We start from the raw sequence: 19,724 nt of genomic DNA on the forward strand, positions 1-19,724 counted from the left end.
GAAAGAAGAGGTGCCCAAACTTAAGGTGAACCAAAAACTTGATGGGCCAGATTGTTGCCGATCATCTTGTTCAGAAAATAATATAGAGTAATACAGAATTTAATAGGAAGTCGGGTATGCAGATGTGTGCTGCCGATGGCCCGGACGGGCAGGGCAGGGCTCTGGGATCGCCCCGGGCTCACCTAGGGCCGGGCTGGGCGAGTTCGGCCCGGGCACACCAAGACAAGGGGACACCCGAGGGGGTGACTGTCCCCGGGGCCAGCCCGGCGGCACCGCCGAACCAATGCACGGGAGCTGGAAACGGCAAACCGCGCGGGTCCCGGGGGGCCCAGCGCTGGGAACGGGCATAGCCGACAGCTCGGGGCGGCCGCGCGGCTCCTCCGCGGCTGGGCGCGGCTCTTCGGGCTCCTCGGGCCCCGGGGACAGCGCGGGGACACCGGGGGACAGCGCGGAGCCCCGCCCGGCCCCGCCCGCACTCACCGCGCCGCTGCCCCTTTAAGGGGGCGTGGCCGCCGGCACATCGGGCCATGGGCGGGGGGCGGGGTCTCCACCAGAGCCAATGGGCGCGCTCGGCCCCGCCCCGCCCCGCTCGCGCAGCTGAGGGAAGCGGCGCGCGCCGCCGGCCGAGCCCGCAGAGCCCCGGCAGAACGGAGAGAGCCGAGAGCGCACGGACGGAGCCGAGAGAGAACGGAGAGAGCCGAACGGAGACAGCCGAAGGGAGAACGGAGAGAGCCGAGCGCCGCTGCCATGGCCGAGTGAGCGCGGGGCGGGAGCGGCGCCGCCATGGCCGTGCTGCCCTGAGGGTGCGGGGGGGCCCTGCCGCTGACTGCGCTCAGCTCCGCTCTGGGATCTGTGGCAGTAATAGCTGACAGAATGAACGCGAACTCCGGGTTTGTTAGGGAGGGTGGGCGGCCCTGGCGGCTGGCGGGGTCAGAAGGCCTGGCAGAGGAATGGGCGCTGCCTCCGGTCTCTGCCCGTGACTTACCTGGCGTTTCTCACATTCCAGAGCTGACATTGCTTTGATTGGACTGGCCGTGATGGGCCAGAACCTGGTTTTGAACATGAATGACCACGGCTTCGTGGTAAGTGAGGGAACATTGCTTAGGAAGGCTGGGGATTGGAGCTGAGCGTTTTGTGGGTGCTTTCCCCCCTCTTGTGATGGTCTAATGGGTGTCATTTCCTCCTTTAGTTATACCCTGTGCTAGCCTGTGTGCTGCTTCCAGAGGAGAGCAGCGGTGCGTGCCTGTGCTCAGCTGGCACCTGATAATTAATTTTACATGACTTTTCCCCGAAGTTTGCCTTGGCCTTGCATTAACCCAGGTTCCCGAGGCATTGCACAGACACCCTCAGGTTCTCATCCCTGCCCTGTGCCTGTCAGGAAGTGGCACAGCACCGGACATTGAACCTTGTATAATTTGTAGTCTGAAGTAACTGTACTGAAGTCGCAGTTCCATTGGCAGCTTTTGCTAACACGTTTTCTTTCCCCAGGTGTGTGTGTACAACAGGACGGTTTCCAAGGTGGATGATTTCCTGGCTAACGAGGCCAAGGGCACCAAGGTGATCGGTGCCCACAGCCTGCAGGAGATGGTCTCCACGCTCAAGAAGCCCCGGCGCATCATTTTGCTGGTGAAGGCTGGGAGTGCAGTGGATGACTTCATCAATAAACTGGTGAGGCCGATGTTCATTCTACCTGTGACTTCCTGCTGTGTTTTGGAAGAGTTTCCTCTGGAAGTTCTCATCACTGGTGAGGTTTTGGATACATGGAGAAAACCAAAATGCTGATTTATTTTTGACAGGCGCCATTGCTGGAGACTGGAGACATCATAATTGATGGTGGGAATTCTGAGTACAGAGATACCACGGTAAGCCTGTTTCCAGTCTAAAGTGAATTAATAAAATGCACACAACTCTTCCACTTCTGATCATCAGAACAGTTAGTCAATAAGATGCCATCACCCCTGTGCTCAGGAAAAGCCAAACTGAATTATTTCTGCAAAATTAGATTATACAGCCTATTAAAAAGCAATTAAGGACTGTGCTATAAGAATGTTTTTATAGAAGTTGCCCAGATCATCAGAGAATATTTTTTTGATGTGTTTTAAAAAGTGAAGGCTTTTAGAAAATTTCCCTTTATAATATTGGGGAGTTTTCAGGGAGATTTATAAGTCTAAGGATATTTATAGATTTCTTGCTATTTCTTAATCTTTCATGATGGCAGGACCATCCAGTTTGGCTATCTTGGTAATGGATCAGCAGAGGAATTCTCTGCTTGTGAGCAGGCTGTGACTGTGGGAGTTACAGAAGCTACATCAGCCTTTCTGGGGTGCTCACATGAAAATTGCATTCAGATTGCTATTTCTAGATCTTAGAAGAGGTGCTCGTGTTTGTCTTCCTGCCCTGACATCCTGATCTTGGCTGTGTGAGTGACAAACTCGGTGAGGGTCAGTCCCTGGGGATCTGGGCCTGTGCCTCTGTCCCACTGAGGCCATGACTTGTCCCCAGAGTTTTCTGTGCTTGCACCTTCACTGCGGTGAGCTCCACCTTGGCCCTAATCTGCCTCCCCCACATCTTCACCCAGAGCTCGTGTCACCTGACAGTTCCCAGCCTCTTCTGCCCTCAGTGCTTTGTTTTCTCACCCTGTCACTTTTGCAAGGATCCTGTCAAAGCAACAGGAAGTTTCCTAATGCTCACTTTGGTGTGTGTACAAGCTTTCTTAAGGTTGGCTTCCAGCACATCCAAAAGAGAGCTTAAAGCCTAATTTTACACCTGAGTTGCAAACCTTTGTGTGTGGGGCTCTGGCATGAAACAAAATTAAATATTGCTGCTCTGCTCTTTTTTTCAGAGGCGTTGTAAGGAGCTACAGGCAAAGGGCATTTTATTTGTGGGGAGTGGTGTGAGTGGTGGGGAGGAGGGTGCCAGATACGGACCTTCCCTCATGCCAGGAGGAGCCAAGGAAGCCTGGTAAGCATGAACTACTGTATTTTCTTGTTCAGAATGGTTTGCAACAATTCACATTGTACACTGAGGGCAGAAAAGAGGCGGGTGTGGGTGTGGAGAGAACAAGATATGTTGGTATCTCACTTCCTCAAGGCTCCTGATTTCTCAACCTGGCTGGGGTCATGGGGTAGTGCTGAGCCTCCAGAAGGCAGAACAAAGGCAGGCTTTTCTTCCAGGGACCCACAGGTGAAAGCAGGACCTGCAGACATCTGAAGGGAGAAGGGAATTTTGCTTAAATTTTAAACAAATTTTAAATTTGTTATTTTTTTCTTTTGAGGCTGTACACACTTGGGAAGCTGCTGACCATGAATCTGGCAGCAGCAAATGGCTCTGTAGTGACACATTATAAAAGGAGCTTCAGTACATGTTTGTACTGCTACTGAATGCTTTGATTTATTTGCAAGTTTCTGCATGCTGCTGTGCTGTTTTGTACTCCTGTCTCAGTAAAGGACTGCACATCAGTGCTCATATTAGACTTTCTCCCTGGTTGCCCATTCTCTGTGTAGATGTGGAAAGAAAAGGTGTGTCAAGGCTTTACCTGAGCTTTAGTATCTCTTGATTCCTTGTCCATTTGCATTAGTGTTTCATTCCTGCATCAGCCTGTTCAGATCTGTGGCACAAAGCCATCAACAACAGTAAGTTGCTGCCTGATCATCTTTTGCCTTGAACAGCTAAGGACGGACAGCTGCTGTTCAAATGGAGAGGATGTCTGGGCTCCTTGAAGTGTGTTACACCTGTCTGTACAGTGTTGGAAGCAGGACTTGATTGTCCCAATGTCCTGCAAAGTGTCTAGCTGGGCAGGACATGTTTAACTGCATTGCTGTGTGGATGGGTTATTCAGCCTGCCAGCTGCCCTCAGCCCAGGCTGCCTTTGGCAGGTGACACGAGGCATCGTACAGGTAGATTTGATTTGTTTATCTTGTGGTGTTTGTATCCCCTGCCTGTCTGCTAAGGTGTATTCTTTCTCCCCACAGGCCCCACATCAAGACCATATTTCAAAGCATTGCTGCTAAAGTGGGATCTGGGGAACCTTGTTGTGATTGGGTAAATAGTCATTTGATACTGACCCTAACTGGGGGTTAGAGCCCTGCTTAGGCAGTTTGGGTGCTGAAGCTCATGGATGTGTGGCCACAATAAACACAGTGGTTGATGATTTCTGGCTGTGATCATGTCCAATCTGCCATCTCTGATAACTCTCACCATGCAATTGAAAGACAAAAGTTTTGTGCCTGGATTGTGCTGGGGCAGCTAAAGGGACCTGTGACCCACTGGTTTCAGTCAGCTCTGTCTTTGATTCCCTCTTTAGGCAGAAGGAAGCCATGGGCAGGTATTAAACACTGCAAGTGGTGACGATGCTGAGGGGATTTTTGGATGTTTCTGGACAGGTGGGAGAGGAAGGAGCTGGACATTTTGTGAAGATGGTGCACAATGGGATTGAGTATGGAGACATGCAGCTGATCTGTGAGGCCTATCACCTGATGAAGGATGTGGTGGGCATGGAGCATGATGAGATGGCAAAGGTGATTTTCGGTTTTTAATGTCTTTCCTTTTTTTGTGCCACTGGTGAGCAGCTGGGCCTGGCAGAGCTGCATTACATGAAGTGATTTTTTCTGACATGCCTCCTGCAAGGGCGGGGCACAATATTCCTGAGCTTTGCCTGAGGTAGGAGCAGTGAGCACGGACAGATGAATGCTTATAGAAGTTGTCCAAAACTTACCATGCTGCAGCTGATTTCTCTCCAGGAAGCACCTTCAGGTGTAGAGAGGTGAATTACCTTGTTAAAGAACAGGTGAAACACTGAGCATTATAATTAATCAGGCAAAATATATACATTAATCAATTAAAAAATATAGTAGAGCCCTAGCAAACTGGGGTGTGTATGAATATGTTTATACTTTTTTCTCCTTTTTCAGGTATTTCAAGAGTGGAATAAGACAGAGTTGGACTCTTTCCTGATTGAAATCACAGCCAATATTCTCAAATTCAAAGACAGTGATGGCAAATACCTCCTCCCAAAGATCAGGGACAGTGCAGGGCAGAAAGGCACGGGGAAGTGGACAGCCATTTCTGCCCTGGAGTACGGAGTCCCCGTCACACTCATCGGTAACTGCTGCTCTGATCTCTCCTTCCTCCGTGTCTCAGAAGGGAGCCCAGCAGGGCTGGCCTGGCACAAGAGGCTCTTGTAGCTGTAGCTGTTCCAGCCTTTCTGCTCTGACAGCTGTTCCTGGTTTCTGTGCCGGGTTTGTTTTTACCCTCTTCCTTAAGTGCTGGTCCTGTTGTCACACCTGTGTCCGTGTGTCCCTGCAGTGCTTGAGGACTCAGTGACAGGGGACATTAAGTGTTGTGCTCAGAGTGTTGTAGTACAGAGGAGCTGGAACACATCTGCAGCACATTCAGAGTGCCCTAATACCACAGGGGCTTCCCATCGAGTAAATTAGATGAGTCATCAGGTTCTTTGCTCTGAGAGTTGCTTTAATTGCTGTGCTTTCTCTACCTCTTTTCCCTTTGGATTGGCTGGTGGTCCTGAAGAGAAGAGAAATTATGTTCAGTAGCTGAAAGAAAGTAACTGCACTGTAGCTGTGACAGAAACATGGCTGCATTCCAACAGCAAAACAAGTTCTCTAGATGGTTTTGTGTTCTACGCCCCTGTAGTCGTTCAGTTCTAGGCTTGAAAGTGTTTCTTTTGCTTGTACTGCTGGTAATTCTCCCGTTGCGGTGCTTGCAAAGATCTGGGGTGGAGGAGACACTCCCTGATTAGTGCTCTGCAGGGTCAGGGAGCGTGGGTAGGTAATGCTGGGCTATGGGGAAGTGTGTGCCATACTCTTGTGCAAACGTGGCCCTTCTCAGGGCACTTGCTGTGGTTTTATTGCATGAGCATGACTTGCAAACTTCTTATAAAAGCAGAGTCATGCTACTCCTGCTTTTTCCTGACTTCCCTATGATGCTGCTCCTCCCCACTGTAGAAGGAAGTTCTTGCAGAAATGGAAATTAGCCTGTTCTGATTTAGGTATGATATATCCTCCTGCTGTAGGGAGGATCCAGAGTCTTGTGAAAACATTACTCACTCTTTTTTTTTTAATTGTTGTTGGTTTGATTTTGGGGTGTGGTTTTTTGGTTTTTTGTTTTTGGTATATCACAACTCGCTTAAAGGGTGGAACAAAATGACAGTATGAAGGCTTGCTTCTTCTCTTTCTATAAGATCCTGAAAAGCAAACTTTTTTCTGCCTCATTTTACAGTTCTGTCTTAATTTGCAAACAAGTACAGCTTAACCAGCATGATTAAGAACTCACTGAGCCAGCCTGACAGATATTTAGTAACCTGGTTAGTGATGTTAGAAAACTTTCTTATGGACTTCTGAACACTAGTGCTAGGGGCCTACCAGATTTGTGAACCTTATTTCATCTCATAAGTTAACCTGCTGATTTATTCCTGATTTTAGTTATTTTGCATGTGTGTATTTCACAGCACATTCAGTTAATGTGAGTTGGCATTTAGGGAACAGCTTTTTATCTTAAAAGCATGATGCAATACTTGCTGAAGTCTTCAGCCTTGCTGTTCCCTAGATTGCAGTGCAACACTGTCTGTCTCTGATAGATAGGAAAAGATTTTAAAGTAAGTTCTCTACACTGAGGGCTGGTAAATGTTCCTGAGGATAAGTTTTCATGTGGATGATTTGTGCCATTTTTATCATTTGAAAGCTGTATCAGTCAGTATTTAGCAGTGGTTGCACTGAGTGGCAGTGCTGTCCCCCAGCAGTGCTGCTGCAGTAACCCGTTTGTGCAGCAGTTACTTTGCCTGTCCATGGCTCGTCACTCAGTGACACTCTGTGTGCTGCAGTAGCTCGGACACGAGCAGTGCTGCCCACTCACTGACCTGTCCTCTCTCCTGCCGTGCCCACAGGTGAAGCTGTGTTTGCACGCTGCCTGTCTTCCCTCAAGGACGAGAGAGTGCAGGCCAGCAAGGTGCTGGCAGGGCCCAAAGCCACTCAGTTCAGTGGGAACAAGGCGGCTTTCCTGGAGGACATCCGCAAGGTGAGTCCTGCTGCAGCGCTTTGGGGAACCGGGGGAGCAGCTCTTGGTTTGTTCTTTGTGAGAACTGGTGCCTGCCTTCAGCACTGGGCATTGTCCTGTGGTGTCCACAGAGCACAGTGTGACCCTTTCCTAACCAAAGGGACGTTGGGACGGACCCAGCAGGAATTCAGCTCTAAGCCACAGTGGGCAGAGACAACTGCATGGGGTCAGAGATCATGATTCATGCACAGGAGCTTGTCCAGCCCTTAAAACTCCTGCCTTTGCCTGGGTGTTGATCTCTTCATCTTCCTCTGTTGAAACTGAACTTTACAACTAGAAAGGATATTTTGGTTCTCAGATTACTGGAATTGCTACTGTACTCATCCCTGTTGAGATTTGGGCTGAACACAGCACATACACTGTGAAGTTTGCTGCTCAACATTGTGAGACTTCTCTTGGAACATGAATTTGATTTTTCTTTTTTTTAGGCCCTGTATGCTTCCAAGATTATCTCATATGCTCAAGGCTTCATGCTGCTGAGACAAGCAGCCAAAGAATTTGGCTGGACACTGAATTATGGTGGCATTGCACTGATGTGGAGGGGAGGCTGCATCATCAGAAGGTAATTGAGATGAGGAGGTAACCTGGCTGCTGAAGGGACAAGAGCAGGCAGTTTAGTTTATGAGGTGCTTGGCTGACAAGCCTAGAAATTTCCTTGGAAAATCCATGGAGTTACTCTGCTGGTAAAATTCTGAGAGGCTGTAGACAACACCAAAGGTTACTAGATGAAGTCACTATTCTGGTGGCTTAACAGCTGAAAATTCCTTTGGTCTTTGTCATGTTTGGAATCTGAGTCTGGCTGAGTCAAGTTTTGGGACTGTAAGTTTTGGATTCTGGGCCTTTGTTGGAAGCTGTGACATTTATTCCTGGTTTATTTTTGCCTAGTGTGTTCCTGGGAAAAATCAAAGATGCTTTTGATCAAAACCCTGAACTCCAGAATTTGCTGCTGGATGATTTCTTTAAGAGAGCTGTAGAAAACTGTCAGGTAAGTTCCAAGGAAAGGGGAGCATAAAAACAGTAATTTACTGCCAGGGCTGTCATGGTTCTGCCCTTTGATACTGACCAAGCTATGACTGGAAACCAAAGGTTCCCATTTTATTGTTACAGAAGAGCCTTAGGCAGGAATTCAGCAATTCAAAAGCACCATAATGTGAGGAGGAAAGGCCTGGCCTGTGTGAGCATTCTCATCACTGCCCTGTGTCCTGTCCCTGCTGTGCAGCTGGATTTCAGCTGAGCAGACCATAGACTCTGCTCCAGTACCATTGTTTGCAGCAGCCCCAGACCCACCCATTCTTCAGGCCTGTGTCTGTACAAAGTGTCCTGATTTGGATGGAGCTGATGGGCAGAATTAAAACCACATTGTCCAAAAAAGAAGTCTCATATTATCATTAATAGTTCTTGTAACTGAATGTGAATATTCCATGCAAATTACTAGACCAGATGAAGGGTTGAACCGAGGATTACCCACGTTCTGAAGTATCAGTGCTGTCCCTTATGCCCTTGGGAGCTTTGTTCTGTGCTTGGTGAGAGGTCCTGGAAGTGCCTCAGGGCTCAGAACATTCCCCTCTCCCCGCTGAGTTCAGGCTTTTGAGATTCTCTCACAGTGTTTATGTGAAAGAACAGCATCCTTGCTGGAGGCTGTGGTTTGACTGCGTGTCTCAGCTGTTCCCATCCTGCTGTTAACTCTGTCTTACTTGCTGTTATTTTAGATCAATCTCATTGATGTAAAATCAGGAATCTGCTGCTATATTTGCTCAGCCTTGGTTGTTAGGTCTCATAGAAGGTGAAATAGCTCAGGTGTACTGGAGCAGTTCGTGTGCTGCAGTACCTCTGAGCAGGCACTGAGGAGCTTCCTTGTCCCCCTTTCCTCTCTGCAGGACTCCTGGCGCCGTGTGATCAGTACTGGAGTGCAGATTGGAATCCCCATGCCCTGCTTCACTACAGCACTTTCTTTTTATGATGGATACAGGCACGAGACGTTGCCAGCTAACCTGATTCAGGTGGGTGCTGAAATCTCATGCTGTTATTTAAATACTGCTTTAAAGGTCTCAATGGCAATGTGTCCTAATCACTCACAGTGTAGGTTGCTTAATATATTTCTGTTGTGCTTGAAATTCCTGTCAGTAAAACACTTAGAAACAGCTAAGTGATAAAGAACATGAGACACACTGGCATGGCAGCACCCAGTGTGTGTTTGTATTCCAGCTGTCAGCCAAGGGTAATGGTGTCTTTGAACACAAATGGTTTGTGCAAAAGTGTTTTTGAATGTTTGGATACATGGAAGTGCTTGTTTTTTTAGATTAGTACCAAATAAAAATCCTATACTTGTGTTTCTGCAGAACTCTTAATTTAATGATATTAGTAAATTTTTCATTGCAGTGGTTTTGCTAATAATGAGAAAATAATTTTGAGTGTTATAATATTGGAGTCAAATCTTATTTCTACTATAGGTAGAACATAGGTGCAACTTCTGGAACTCACATGATACTGACCTTTGTCTGTGTGTTCTCATTCCAGGCTCAGCGTGATTACTTTGGAGCACATACATATGAATTGTTGTCAAAGCCAGGGACATTTATCCATACTAACTGGACAGGCCATGGAGGAAATGTGTCCTCTTCCGCTTACAATGTCTAATGCAAATCCTTCCACTTGGAGCCAAGATACTGTAGATCTCAGATATTTCTTCTAGAATATCACTTTTTACTGTACTCTGCTAGAACTTGTGTTTGGACACTTTTGTAATAACTTGTGGGTGTATTTCATACATATATGTATCATAAAAGAAAACTAAATAAATTTAGTTATAAATGTGTTGAGGTGTTTTCTTCCCACTGGTGCTGGCCAAAACTAGATAAAAATGTTTTTGTGCAGTGTTTAATAGAGTTTATAGTCATGTTACGTTTATAGTATTGTGGTGCATAAAGTCCTAGGGCTCAAGCCAGAGCTGACTGCAGTTCAGGAATTGCTGAGATGGACAGTGGCAGACAGCACAGGAGCTTACACAAGGTTCCAGGCAGATAAAGGCCTTTTTTTTACATACTCTCTCTGCAATGCTACTGCCCCTCATCTTCAGGCCTTCTTAAAACTCACCTGGCTGTCTAAACCTTTATATTTCTCAAAATCTGTTAAATTTTGTGCTGTGCACACTGATTTTTTTATTAATTTTTGACCATATATACTTCTGCTAAGACACCTATTTAGTCACTAGTTGAATAAGTGAAATATAACTTTCAATGTAAGGCACCGTTTCTGCAGCTCACCTGGTAACATTTGGGAGTTCTGTGCAGAACGAAGGCGGTAACAGCGACGCTTCATCGCGGAGCGGCGGTGCCGCCCCTCACGGACCCGGGCGGGGCTCGACACGGCGGCGGTGCCGCCCCTCACGGGGATGAGGCGGGGCTGAGGCGGGGCTCGCCATGGCGGCGGTGCCGCCCCTCACGGACCCGGGCGGGGCTCGCCATGGCGGCGGTGCCGCCCCTCACGGGGATGAGGCGGGGCTCCCCATGGCGGCGGTGCCGCCCCTCACGGACCCGGGCGGGGCTCGCCATGGCGGCGGTGCCGCCCCTCACGGGGATGAGGCGGGGCCCGCCATGGCGGTAGTGCCGCCCCGCCCCGCCTCGCGCGCCGGGCGGGAAGCGCCGAGGGCGGGAGATCGTGAGGGCCGCGATGGCGGCGGCCGGCGAGGAGCGGCAGATGCTCGCTCAGGTACCGAGCGGCGCAGTTGGCCGAGGCCCCGAGCGGCTGCCTGGGCTCTGGGGGTTTGGGCCGAGGCCGGTGCCTCACTGCCTGTCCCTGCTCCCTGCAGAGGCTGAAGGCGGCGGTGCACTACACAGTCGGGTGCCTGTGCGAGGAGGTGGCGGAGGACAAGGACGTGCAGTTCAGCAAACAGAGCATCGCAGCCATCTCGGACATCACCTTCCGGCAGTGCGGTACCGCTGCCTTGCCTGGGTTACCTGCCTTACCTGCGTCTCCTCGTGTTTCCAGCGGCCCATTGGCTGTTCAGCAGCCGTCGCTGGAGGCACAGGGTTTCAAAAATAATAGCACCGAAATAGGTGTCACCAGGGCATTCTCTTGCATTATATTTTTTTTAATTACAAGAAATACTAGTTTGACTTTTCATGCCCGAAAAAAGCATTTAGATGTATGAGGGACTATTGTGTGGCTACTGCTTGTGTACGAGTGGCACCTAACAACCAGCTATGGTCATTTCTCATAACTGACTTGAATAACTTGTGTATTGTGTACTTTTTCCCACTCAGTCTTTTAAAATGTATTACATCTTTGTGTTTTCTCTAGAAATCTTTGCAAAAGACCTCGAAATGTTTGCAAGGTATGCACTGATTGTTACAAAGGCTTTCCCTCTTTATATGTTAGCTCCCAGATAATATTTAGAACACATCTTCTAATTCAAGCTTTAAAGGGCTTGGTTGGCTGCTTAAACAGTGTCTGTGAAGTTACCAAATAGAAATTCCCTGTAGGTGGTTTCTGATCTTGGCCTCTTATGGTCAGTGTTGGCAAAAATGTCAAGGGGTGTTTTTTGATTTGATGCAGGCATGCAAAACGAACCACAGTCACTACAGAAGACGTGAAGCTTTTGGCTAGAAGAAGCAATTCTTTGGTGAGATGCGCTCTATTTTCTGTCTCGCACCATTCTTAAGCCGGTTAATTTCTAAAAGTGTTGGAATGTAGGTTATAGATGGTGAAGCAGCTGTTGCATAAGCAATTGCACAGTCCTCCTGAGGTAGAGAGGCACAATCCAGTGATTTTTAAATTTTCATCTTATTTTGTTTCACACCACTCTGCCTCACTGTGGTGAGGTGTAGCAAAGATCTGATTGCAGTTCAAGCAGCAGTGCTCTTGTTGCACCACGGCTGCTGAAATTCCAAAAGTGCAATAAGCAGACACAGCATCATGAATCACTCTGCTTTTTCCTGATGTTGTGTTTTTTTGTCGTAGCCGAAGGTCGGGAATAGCCTGAGTCTGCCTCGAGGTGCTGAGTCTCCCAGCATTAACACAGGGATCACAGAATCATGGTGTTCCCTCCTCTGCTCAGCTCTGTGATGTTCAGGGGATAAAACTCACTAAGCTACTAAGACATGTCTGTATGTGGATCCATGAAAAATGCATCCAATACTAATCTTATGTAAGAAGATTTTTTCCTTCCATATATAATTTGAAAGACACAACATGAACTTGCCTGAGAAGGCAAAGTAAATATTTTTGGAGTTCTTTGTAATAAGAATTTGCCCTGTTAATTTATCTTCAGTATTTATTTCTACTGTCTTGTGAATGAATGCATTCCTCAGTAGAGTACTGATTAGCTTATTGTTCCTAGCTAAAATATATCACTCAGAAGAGTGAAGAGCTTGCATCAAGTAACATGGAACAGAAGGAGAAGAAGAAAAAGAAGTCCAGCACAGCCAAGGGAGAGAGAACTCCTGGGGAACAAGAAGCAGCTGTGACTGAAAACGAAGACTCCAACATGGCATGATTTATTTTTCTAGTAATGTTTCAGGTCATTTTCTCTTACTGTCCTAGAGAAACCAGAATTAGCCTGGAATTCATCTTGCAGGCTAGCTCCAGGAATGAATATTTAGGATTTCAGGTGAATGTGGTTGGATTTTTATTGTTCCAAAAATGAAAAGTCTGTCAGAATTCAGTAAGCTTACAGCCAAAATGCCTTAATTGCTCACAAAAAATATCTGTTATTAAAATCAAAATACTTTAAATAAAGAGTTTGAAACCATTTTCACTGAACCATAACTCAATTCTGTGTTAATTTCTTATCCTCTTTCCCTAAGGTAATACTGTAATTATCAGCCCCTTCTTTAATTAGAGCAGCTGGTGGAAATATCAAAACTAATCCAACAATAAGAAAAAAAGGTTTTATTGATATTAGAAAAAAACACTTTGACAAATTTAAAAATAAGCCAGCTCATATAAAAGCGTCATGATTAGAAGAATAAGTCAGCAGGCCAAATGCAAGTCTTGTGTCACACAGCCTTACAAAGCAATTATTTCCACCTTTGCTGTGTTTTGTATGATCGTCCTAACACTGGATCCGAGAGGCAGGAGGAGTTCCTTACACAAAAAGCACTGAAGTTGAAGGACTTTGAATTCACTTTAACTGATTAAATCAATGTGAGAATTCAAGCTCCTAGATCCCAGGCTGGAGTCCCTCTGCCCTGATCACTAACTGTGCCTCAAAGTGTCTTCCAGAGATTCTCCATCCTTTTACACTGAAAAGGGTGGGAGAACAAAGTAAGCAAACTGCCTGGGGCTTCAGGAGCTGCATCCACTGTTATGGGATGGAAGCTGCTGGTATTGAAAGCTCAACAATTGCATGCTGTGCTCAGCAATACCATTGTTCTAGCATTCTGCAAAAAGTCAAAATCCCTTTGCTTACACAATTCAAATCACCAGAGGAATTTAAGCCACAGGACAATGTCCAGATTTTAGCTGTTCTATAGCCAGGCCACAGTATGACCAGCAAACTCTGGTTCCCAGGATGTGTCTTTGCTTGTGTTGATTCTAATGCCAAAGCAAACCCCAAACTGCAAACAGCACTCAGTCTCATTTTTTGCGTTTTGCACTGGGCCAGTCCCCCCAGGGAAGCGATTTCTTGCCCTTGGACGTGCTCCGCAGGGAGTGCAGAGCCTGCACTTGTTTGAGGCGCCTGGAGAGCTCCTGGTCACAGGCGTCCTGCAGAGCTGCAGCCTTCTGCTTGTCCCACCCCAGGGCCGAGGCCAGGGCTGCTGCGTCCTCCTTCAGCACCAGCTGTAGCAAGACAGATTAACAATCCTTCCTGCTGACTGCCCGGCCAGCAGCCCTCTGCTGACATGAACAACAGCAGCAGCCAGGCACCAGAGTTTAGGACTGGCACTCTGGGACTGGGGATGTTCCCAGCCTTCATCGCCTATCCCGCGGGCTACTGGATTTCCAGAAATTTGCCAGCACTCAGTGCCTGAAACTCTGTTCAGGTGCTCAAAGGAAGAGAAAGCAGTTACTTATTTTCCACAGCAGGGAAAAGCAAGAGTAGCAAGTTCACAGCTTGAAAGAACACTTTCATAAATAGTTACAGTTTATCTAGACTTTCCTTTCCAGGCTATATTTACAACTTTTTTTCCAAATTAATGAGGTTTTTATTTTGATTTGGGATATATGAAAGAAATATGGCTAGATGCATAAGCATACAAAAAACCCCCAAAGAACCTTGCTGGTAGGACAGCTGACTGATTTGGCAAAGACCAAACCCAAAATTATTTTGAGGCTTTTCAGAACACAGGGCAGAGTGTGTGGAACAGTGTCAGCTGGCTGTTACAGAGGAGCTCCAAGCCAGGGGCAGAGTTACTGAGGAAGAGTAATTAATTAAATTTCAGCACTTTGGAACAGACCTACTGACATCAGAGCCTCCAGAAGCAAGGACAGCTTCCCCTATAGCCTCTCCAGTGTGCCAGAGTATGGTTGTGTCACTCTCACCCACCTCTAGATCCTGACTGTCCAAGCAGAGCTCTGGAGCAGGTTTCTCTTTCAGAGCAGCAAGGACCTGGTCTCTGAGTGCTGTTGGGGCTGAAGAATCTGTGCTGCTGGTACCTGTGTCCACCACATCCATCTCCTTCCTTGGCGCAGCCTGGGGTTCTGAAAAGGAGCAGAATCAGTACAGCCCCTGACAAACACAGGACAGGAAAGGTGGCCTGTGCTGCTCTGATGGTTCTGAGATTAACAAATATACATCCAACCTAGGTGCATCCTGGAACTTAAGGAATCCATAATGTTAAGGAGGGCTACAGGGTCTAAGCTTTTCTCCCAGTATTTTGTTTTCAGGCTTTGTGAGAAATGTGACACAGCAGTGGGAGGGCTCTCTGGTCAGAGAATTCTTACACTACACCTGCTCTTGCATCCACCCCATTTAACAGCAGCTGACCAAATTACTCACTCTATTTATTCCATTCAGTAGGAGCTGAAAACCTCCTTCTCTAGCATACAAATGCTCCCTACCTGCAACTTTGCTTAAGATACTGTCTTCAGTTTTCAAGGCCTCTAGGTAGAGTTCTAGGAGCTGCCTTGACTGACGCTCTTCTTCTCGTCTGTCCAGCACCTGCTGCAGGGTGTCCTGCAGCACTTGGACTTTGGTTTCACTTTGGGCAAGCTCTTCTGCCAGGTCTGAGCGTGGCACATCAATAAGCACCTTAAAACATTGAGAGGGCTCCTGAGTAACTCATTTCATGGCACTTATTGCAGTACAAACCCTCCTGAAACCAAGCATGTTCTACAAGGTTTTTTGTCACAGCAAGTCCCCTGAGTTCTGAGAGGCTGTAGTGGCATTCTATCAGGCAGCATTTTTTACTAAAAGCCAAGAAGGTGTGGAATCGTGTGCAATTTTAACAGAAATCTGGGAAACTAATGGCAAAGCACCACTTCTTCACAGTGCATGGAAATATTCAAAGGAAAGGCAGTAGTGTGGAAACTGCACATTGGAGAGGACAAGAAGGGACAGTAATTGCCCTGCCTCACCACAGACAAGGTGTTAAGCAGTCAGAAATGTGAATCTGCACATGTTACTCAGGTGTCTGGCTTCAAGGAATGAAATGAATTCAGTTGCCATTTGGCCAAATCTCAAATTTTTGCCCTCCCACTGTCAGAATTGGAACAACACACTGTGGGGGGTAGTTGAGGATCAAAAGCATTCTTGGGCACTCAGATGTTTCCCTTCAAGCAGAGGTTTGATTCTGGCAGCAGCTGAATTAAGCCTGAGCTCTTGTTTATGGATTCTGTTCTCTACTGAGATAAACAGGTGATGGGCAGATGCAAGGGCAGGGACTGGGGGTTTCCCCACTGTACCTGGAGGTCTTCTTCAGACATCAGGATGATATTGGACAGGTCATCCTTCAGCTGCCTGGCCAGCTGCTTCCACTTCTCGGCAGCGCTGTCCACTTCATCCCCTGACTCCGAGAGCCAGGACGTTCCACTGTCTGACACAAGAGTCACCAGATTCACGGGTCATTCCTGATCTGACACTGCCTAATGTCCCTGGGTGTATTCCGAACACACCTCCCCTTCCACGCTTCCTCACTCACAGCATACCTAAGCTTTTGCCAGACCATTTCTCGTCCTTGGCCAGTGCCACAAACTTGGTGTTAGATGGCAAACACAAGAAGTAATCTTCATCATCCACAATGGTCCCATCTTCTGCCAGTACCAAGGTGATGGGTTCCTGGGCTTTGTCAATAGCCAGAACACCACAAGCTGCAGAACAGAAAAAATATTAACAGAAACCATAAAAGTGACATAGCACTGCCCTTTTACTACCCCCAGCACAAAGGACAGGCAACTCTCAGTGACTGAGGCTGGAGACCAGGACCTGTCTCCTCACAGGCTGCACATCAGCGGGTCCCACAGTGGGTCCCACAGCCGATCCCATAGCAGATCCCACAGCGGGTCCCAGCAGGGCTCCCAGCCAGTCCCACAGCGGGGCTCACAGCAGATCCCACAGCGGGTCCCACAGCAAATCCCACAGCCGATCCCACAGCAGGTCCCAGCAGGGCTCCCAGCCGGTCCCACAGCAGATCCCATTGCCAGTCCCACAGTCGATCCCACAGCAGATCCCACAGCCGGTCCCACAGCAGATCCCACAGGCGGGTCCCACAGTCGATCCCACAGCAGATCCCACAGCAGATCCCACAGCCGGTCCCACTGCAGATCCCACAGGCGGGTCCCACAGGCGGTCCCACAGCAGATCCCACAGCAGATCCCACAGCCGGTCCCACAGCAGATCCCACAGCGGATCCCACAGCTGATCCCACAGCCGGTCCCACAGCGGGTCCCACAGCAGATCCCACAGCCGGTCCCACAGCGGATCCCACAGCTGATCCCACAGCCGGTCCCACAGCAGATCCCACAGCCGGTCCCACAGTGGGGTTCCCAGCCGATCCCACAGCGGGGCTCACAGCGGATCCCACAGCCGATCCCACAGCCGGTCCTACCCCTCACCTTTGTCGCGCAGCTCCCGCAGGCAGGACGCGGCCACGCCGTGCTGCTCCGGCCCGTCCCGCCGCCGCACCACGCACCGCTTCAGCCGCGCCGCCATCAGCTCGGCAGAGCCCCGGGGCCCTTCCCGGCGGGACAGGCGCTGCTGCCGGAGGCGCGGCCCGGCTGCGGCCGGGCACTCACGGCCCCGCGGGCCCCATCGCGGTGCCGGCGATCGGCTGGCCGTGCCTGCGCGGCGGCGGCGGCGCCATCGGGCGCTCGGGGATGGACTGGGCGCGCCTGGGAAGATGGCGGCCGCGGAGCGAGCGGAGCAGCCGGGGCAGGTGAGGGGGTCGGGCCGGGCCGGGGGCCCGGGGCGCTCCGGGACTCGCCCCCCGGGGCGCTGCGGCTTCGCTGCTGCACCCGGGCTCCGTGCCGCAGCCGGGCTCCGAGCCCTGTGCGAGCGCCGGCTGTGCGGGGCTGCCTGAAGGGTGTGCAGGCCGGGCCCAGGGCACAGGCGTGTTGGCATTGAGGGTTTGTGTGTGGAACTCATCAAGCACTTGAATAGGAGAAGAATAAATGCAGACACGGCCAGAGAGAAAGGGGACAGTGTGCAGCTGGGTTATAAAACTCGGGGGAGCCCTGTGTAGGGTGAGAGCTGCACTCGATGATCCTTGTGGGTCCCTTCCAACCCAGAACATTCTGTGATTCTGTGACTAGTTGGACAAAAATATTGTCTCTGCCTTGCAAATGCGAGGAACGGAAGGAGATTCTTGAGCCGAGAGCACGAAAGGGCAAAGCTGAATGGGGAGAGCAAAAGAGAAATACAAGTTCACTAGTTTGAGTGCTCAAGAAACACCAAAAGCTTAAGGTATTTTTAATCTGGGACATTAAATGAATGGGGCACCCAGAGGAAAAACCAGAAGTGTTATGGAGTTTTATACAGTATATATTCTTATTTTGTTGAAGGGTTTTCCAGGCTGGATTCTGTGATTCTGCAGGTGTACAGTGCAGCCTCCCTCTCACTCACACCGGCCTGTCATGGTCTGCAGTCACTTGTATTTCTCTGCAAGCTCAACCCGCTTCAAATTCCTGCAGCTCTCATCTCACCCCTGTCCCAGACAGGCTCCTGAGTGTGGTGAATGGGATTTGGTGAAGTCCTTTCAGTGCCCCAGGGTCCCCCTGCAGCACCAGGAAGGGCTGGGAAGAAAACAGAGCAGCCTGCCAGTGACACACTGTTATGTGCAATCACTCAAATCTGTCCAGATTTGGTGAAATCACCGTGAACCTCTCTGTTGATCCCTTTAGTTTGGACTGAGGAGGCTGTTTGTAGGGAAGGTTACTGAACTAAACTGGAATGGAAATAAATTACATAAAATCTGTGCTCTTGGCTAACCAGCACAGATGTGGGTTGTGAAAGGCCAAGTTGCCAAACTCTCAGGAGGCAGGGCAGTCTTGCATCACCCAGTTGTTACAGTCCATCCCTTCTAGTGAATGCTTCCAGAATGAGGAAACCTGAAACAATCTGTGACTGGTCCATAAGGCACCTGGGCAGTCTGCTGGGCTGGCAGTTTCTGAGACAGACATCTGGTTAACTGGCAAATGTGGTTACCTGGAAAACATTCTGTTTCCTTTCAGTTTGGATCTTGTATTTTCCTGCTGCACACTTAAACCTGCCCCATTTTTTTATGTTGCTGTACCTCAGAATAAGATTCAATGTTTGGAAATGGTAAAGTCTTGCTTTTTAACAGGCCTCACAAATGTAACCAGAGATTGCTCTGGGTTTTAAAGGTAAAGATGAAGAATCAGGCTCTGTCCCATTGTGTGCAGCAGTGCTGGATCCTCAGGCCAGAACGAGTTACAGCTCTTTTGGTGTCTGGCCTGCATCAGGTGTGTGAGGACCCAGCTGCTGGACAGCACACTGACCCTCAGCCCTGACCCACCCCAGGGCTGCTCCTGCTCCAGCTCCTCCTGCCCCTCGTGTGCTCAGGGGCACAGGGCTGGACACTGACCCTCAGCCCTGACCCCAGGGCTGCTCCTGCTCCAGCTCCTCCTGCCCCTCGTGTGCTCAGGGGCACAGCGCTGCTCCCGCTGGCCCTGCCTGCTGGGGACAGCTGTCCCCACCCTGTAGAAGGTGTCCCAGCCCCTGGCAGGGGGTTGGAATGAGATGATCTTTAATGTCCTTCACCCCAAACCGTTCTGTGATTCTGTAATTCTGTTACCATCTCACACTGCTGCACACTGCTCGCCCAGAGCTCTGACAGCGTTCAGTGCTCTCAGATTCTGGGGGCTTGGATGGAATTTGAGAAAGTCCTAGAGCTTTGCCTGGAAAAAGGGGATGTGATTGAAGGATACATAGCACAATGGGTGACTTTTCAAAGGGACAGGTTCAGAATTAAACAAACCAATGAAAATATCTTTACAAGTCTCCCAGAATGTAAACACTGCTCCTCTTACACAGCCACTGCAGTTTTGACACTGTTATTAATGCTTGTGGACAGTTGTCCCCATTGCACTCTAAACATATAGAGAATTTAATAAAATATTTGCTTTCTGCCGCTGGTGATGTTTGTTTATTTATTGCCAAGCTTTCAACATGAGGCTGTGAGTAGTGGCACTGCCTCACTTAACATGTTTATGTTTGGGCCCCATCATGTTTTCTATTACAAATCAAGTTAATTTAGATC

At 49.0% G+C, this 19,724-nt stretch overlaps 4 protein-coding genes across 5 annotated transcripts in view; 3 read left to right on the top strand and 1 right to left on the bottom strand.

Annotated features, from left to right (window-relative positions):
• Positions 1-646: 646 nt before the first annotated feature.
• On the top strand, positions 647-9,883 carry PGD (phosphogluconate dehydrogenase). 2 transcript variants are annotated; one of them, XM_033079334.2, is made up of 13 exons: positions 647-755; positions 1,007-1,082; positions 1,489-1,668; positions 1,797-1,862; positions 2,843-2,961; positions 3,972-4,041; positions 4,383-4,517; positions 4,911-5,100; positions 6,899-7,029; positions 7,497-7,630; positions 7,954-8,053; positions 8,946-9,068; positions 9,586-9,883. In XM_033079334.2, the coding sequence occupies exons 1-13, from the start codon at positions 748-750 to the stop codon at positions 9,703-9,705; spliced, it is 1,452 nt and encodes a 483-aa protein (XP_032935225.1). In that variant the 5' UTR covers positions 647-747; the 3' UTR covers positions 9,706-9,883. The 2 variants fall into 2 exon arrangements, with proteins under 2 accessions (XP_032935225.1, XP_032935224.1); XM_033079333.1 differs by lacking the exon at positions 647-755 and adding an exon at positions 784-890.
• An 801-nt stretch (positions 9,884-10,684) lies between these two features.
• Positions 10,685-12,828, top strand: CENPS (centromere protein S). The gene is made up of 5 exons (XM_033079337.1): positions 10,685-10,776; positions 10,877-11,000; positions 11,368-11,401; positions 11,623-11,689; positions 12,407-12,828. The coding sequence occupies exons 1-5, from the start codon at positions 10,738-10,740 to the stop codon at positions 12,560-12,562; spliced, it is 420 nt and encodes a 139-aa protein (XP_032935228.1). The 5' UTR covers positions 10,685-10,737; the 3' UTR covers positions 12,563-12,828.
• Positions 12,829-12,942: 114 nt separating this feature from the next.
• On the bottom strand, positions 12,943-17,295 carry DFFA (DNA fragmentation factor subunit alpha). The gene is made up of 6 exons (XM_033079336.2): positions 17,062-17,295; positions 16,156-16,317; positions 15,913-16,043; positions 15,070-15,259; positions 14,555-14,709; positions 12,943-13,848 (listed from the first exon to the last, which is right to left on the bottom strand). Exons 1-6 carry the CDS (start codon positions 17,156-17,158, stop codon positions 13,645-13,647), a joined length of 939 nt encoding a protein of 312 aa, XP_032935227.1. The 5' UTR covers positions 17,159-17,295; the 3' UTR covers positions 12,943-13,644.
• Positions 17,296-17,301: 6 nt separating this feature from the next.
• PEX14 (peroxisomal biogenesis factor 14) overlaps positions 17,302-19,724 on the top strand; it is a 70,173-nt gene continuing 67,750 nt past the window's right edge. Inside the window, exon 1 of the mRNA XM_033079335.1 lies at positions 17,302-17,381. Coding sequence (XP_032935226.1) covers positions 17,346-17,381 — 36 coding nt within the window. The 5' untranslated portion in view covers positions 17,302-17,345. The remainder of the gene's footprint in view (positions 17,382-19,724) is intronic.

The sequence above is a fragment of the Catharus ustulatus genome, chromosome 24, assembly GCF_009819885.2.
Source record: "Catharus ustulatus isolate bCatUst1 chromosome 24, bCatUst1.pri.v2, whole genome shotgun sequence".
In the NCBI taxonomy this organism is placed as follows: domain Eukaryota; kingdom Metazoa; phylum Chordata; class Aves; order Passeriformes; family Turdidae; genus Catharus; species Catharus ustulatus.